General features: G+C 64.7%; 1 protein-coding gene across 1 annotated transcript in view; it reads right to left on the bottom strand.

Moving 5' to 3' along the window:
• Window positions 1-2369, bottom strand: part of LOC104392457 (ATP-binding cassette sub-family A member 1-like) — a 20443-nt gene that overhangs the window by 17048 nt on the left and 1026 nt on the right. Inside the window, exons 2-6 of the mRNA XM_010001858.1 lie at window positions 2195-2288; window positions 1834-1975; window positions 1176-1752; window positions 1010-1061; window positions 406-545 (exon numbers count right to left, since the gene is read on the bottom strand). Coding sequence (XP_010000160.1) covers window positions 406-545; window positions 1010-1061; window positions 1176-1752; window positions 1834-1975; window positions 2195-2288 — 1005 coding nt within the window. The remainder of the gene's footprint in view (window positions 1-405; window positions 546-1009; window positions 1062-1175; window positions 1753-1833; window positions 1976-2194; window positions 2289-2369) is intronic.

A 2369-nucleotide genomic window follows, 5' to 3' on the forward strand; every position in this document is an offset into this window, starting at 1 on the left:
GGAGAGGAGCTGTGGCATGCGTGGGGCTACCAGCAGGTTCTGCAAAGCACCAGGGTACTGGGGGGCAACGCAGCCCACCCCGCTCTGGCTGTACCCCACTGCACCCCCATCCCACATCCCATGACACCTTGCACCCCCATCTCACATCCCGTGGCAACCCCACCGTGTCCCCCCAGCACAGCCTGACCCCACTGGGGAGAGGGTCTGGGGGCCACGCACCCGCAGGACCTGTAGCTCTTGGCTGCTGTTGAAGAAGGTGTAGATGCGGGGTCCCAGCTCCTGCCAGGCGTGCCCCAACTCTCCCAGCACTGCCAGCTCCTGGAAGGTCTGGTTCATCTGTGTGGGGTGGGAGGTGAGGCAGGGCTGGGCTGAGCCCCCCTGACCCCCCCCTAGCCCCTCACTCACCTCAGCCATGATGCTCCTGGGGCCGGGGCGAGGTGGGGTGTACAGGATCTTCCCCATAAAGAGGGGCTTGACCCCCTGCCATAAAATCTTCACATCTGAGCTGGACACCAGGTTGTGGAACATCTCTTCGCAGAAAGGGCCTGGGTGGGCACAGAGATGAGCCCTGACCACCAGCCCCCCACCACTGGCCCCTTCCACCCCAGGGGGCTGTGCCCTGGCCAAGCCCCTCTGCAGCCAACTCACTGCTGCTGCTGTGTGTGTGTCTGGGTTTCTGCTTCTTGCTTTGGCGTTCCAGGAAGTCTTTGAAGTCACTGACCTCGTACCAGTGGAGTGAGGGGACATGGAGTCCCCCATCCTTGGGATGCCCACAGATCATATGCAACAGAGCCTGAAAGGTCCTGGTACTGGGGGCCCCCAGTGCCCTGAGCTGCAGCTTGGCTTGTCTGGACACAGAGGACATCTGGGGAGAGTGGGACAAGCAGTGGGGCCAGGACATGGAGGGGACACCACGGGGGGCACCACTGGGGTGCAGGGGGTGTGCAGGGAGGCATTTGTGTGAGGGGAGGGGAATGGGGTGCTACCTCCTGCAACAGGGATGCTGCACCATCCAGGAAGGTGGCCAAGTGTCTCGAGACATTGTCCGAGTTCAGCTGGTCCTATATGGGGGGCACAAGAAGGAGGTCACAGCCCCTACAAGGGGACCAAGTGTCTCTGCCCTGGTGCTTCCCAGGACTCAGTGGGTGCCAGCACCCGGCTTGGCTGGGGCTCACCGCCAGGAGACTGGGAACGTCAATGATGGGCAAGAGGGCCTCCACCAGGGCGGTGAGGTGGGACGGGGGCCGCCTGCAGAGCTGCTGCTGCAGCCGCCCGCCCGGGGGCAGGAGGAGCCCCGGCTCCGAGGAGTTGCAGAGCGAGGCCTTCAGCGCGGGCCCCTTCTGGTGGAGCTGCGGGGAGAGGGGCCGGTCACACCGCAGCCCCCGGCGCGCCAGACACCGGGAGGCCCCGGCACACCGGGCACCGGAGCGAGCACCACGGACACTCACGAAGCCGAGGCTGACCGAAGCGTTCAGCAGCTCTTTCACCAGTGCTGCTGGTAGAGCAAGGGTGGCCCGAATGAAGCGCTCGCTGCCTTTGACGTGGGTTCTCAACGGCGCTGAGAGAGCAGGGGTCAGCCAGAGGGTCTCACTGCCCCGGCACCCCCAGTCCCTGTGCTCACATTTCTGATTCTTCCCCCCGTTACTCCAGAGCTCCCGCAGCATGGGCTTGAGGCGGGAGAAGCTGAGCAGGAGCTGCTGCCCATCTTTGCGGTGCAGGACTTGATGGGCTTGGTCCAGCAGCCGGGAGAGGCTGCAGGGGCACAGGGTGGGCAGTGAGACCCCAGCCCCACTGCCCCACTTCTGCCCCCAGCCCCCCAGCCCTGCCACTCACATGGAGCCGTCGAAATTGTCCACCAGGCCGGGGGTCTCTCCCACCGTGGGGTGCAGGAAGCAGGGGTTCCTCATGTTGCAGATGATGCCCTGGAGCCAGGGCAGGGTCCCGGCCGAGGGCAGGGCCTTGTTGGGAAAGTGGCCTGAGGGAGGGACAGGTTGGGGAGGGGGGAAGCACAGAACCCCCAGGGTCCTGTACACAGCGCAGTGGGGAGATGCCACTGAGACCCCAGCTCACATCCACCTGCCAGGTTTGTCTTCCCTGGTGTCACCCAGGGCCATGCCAGGGCACCACAGGGCTCCCACTGAAGGGTGGTCCCCAGCAGGCTGGGGGGGGCTGCTGCAGAGCACAGAACACTCACACTCATGCTGCTTGAAAGGCTTGTGGGACCACTGCATCCAGACCAGGATGAGGAAGAAAAAAAGAGGCCACAGGAGCTCGATGACCAGCGTGTTCTGGGGGAGACTCAGAGTTGGGGTGGGGGGTCCTGGTCCCCATCAGTGCCCAGGACCCTCCCACCCTGGCACCTGCTCACC

Source organism: Chaetura pelagica, unplaced genomic scaffold (assembly GCF_000747805.2).
Source record: "Chaetura pelagica isolate M959 unplaced genomic scaffold, ChaPel_1.0 scaffold1407, whole genome shotgun sequence".
In the NCBI taxonomy this organism is placed as follows: Eukaryota; Metazoa; Chordata; class Aves; order Apodiformes; family Apodidae; genus Chaetura; species Chaetura pelagica.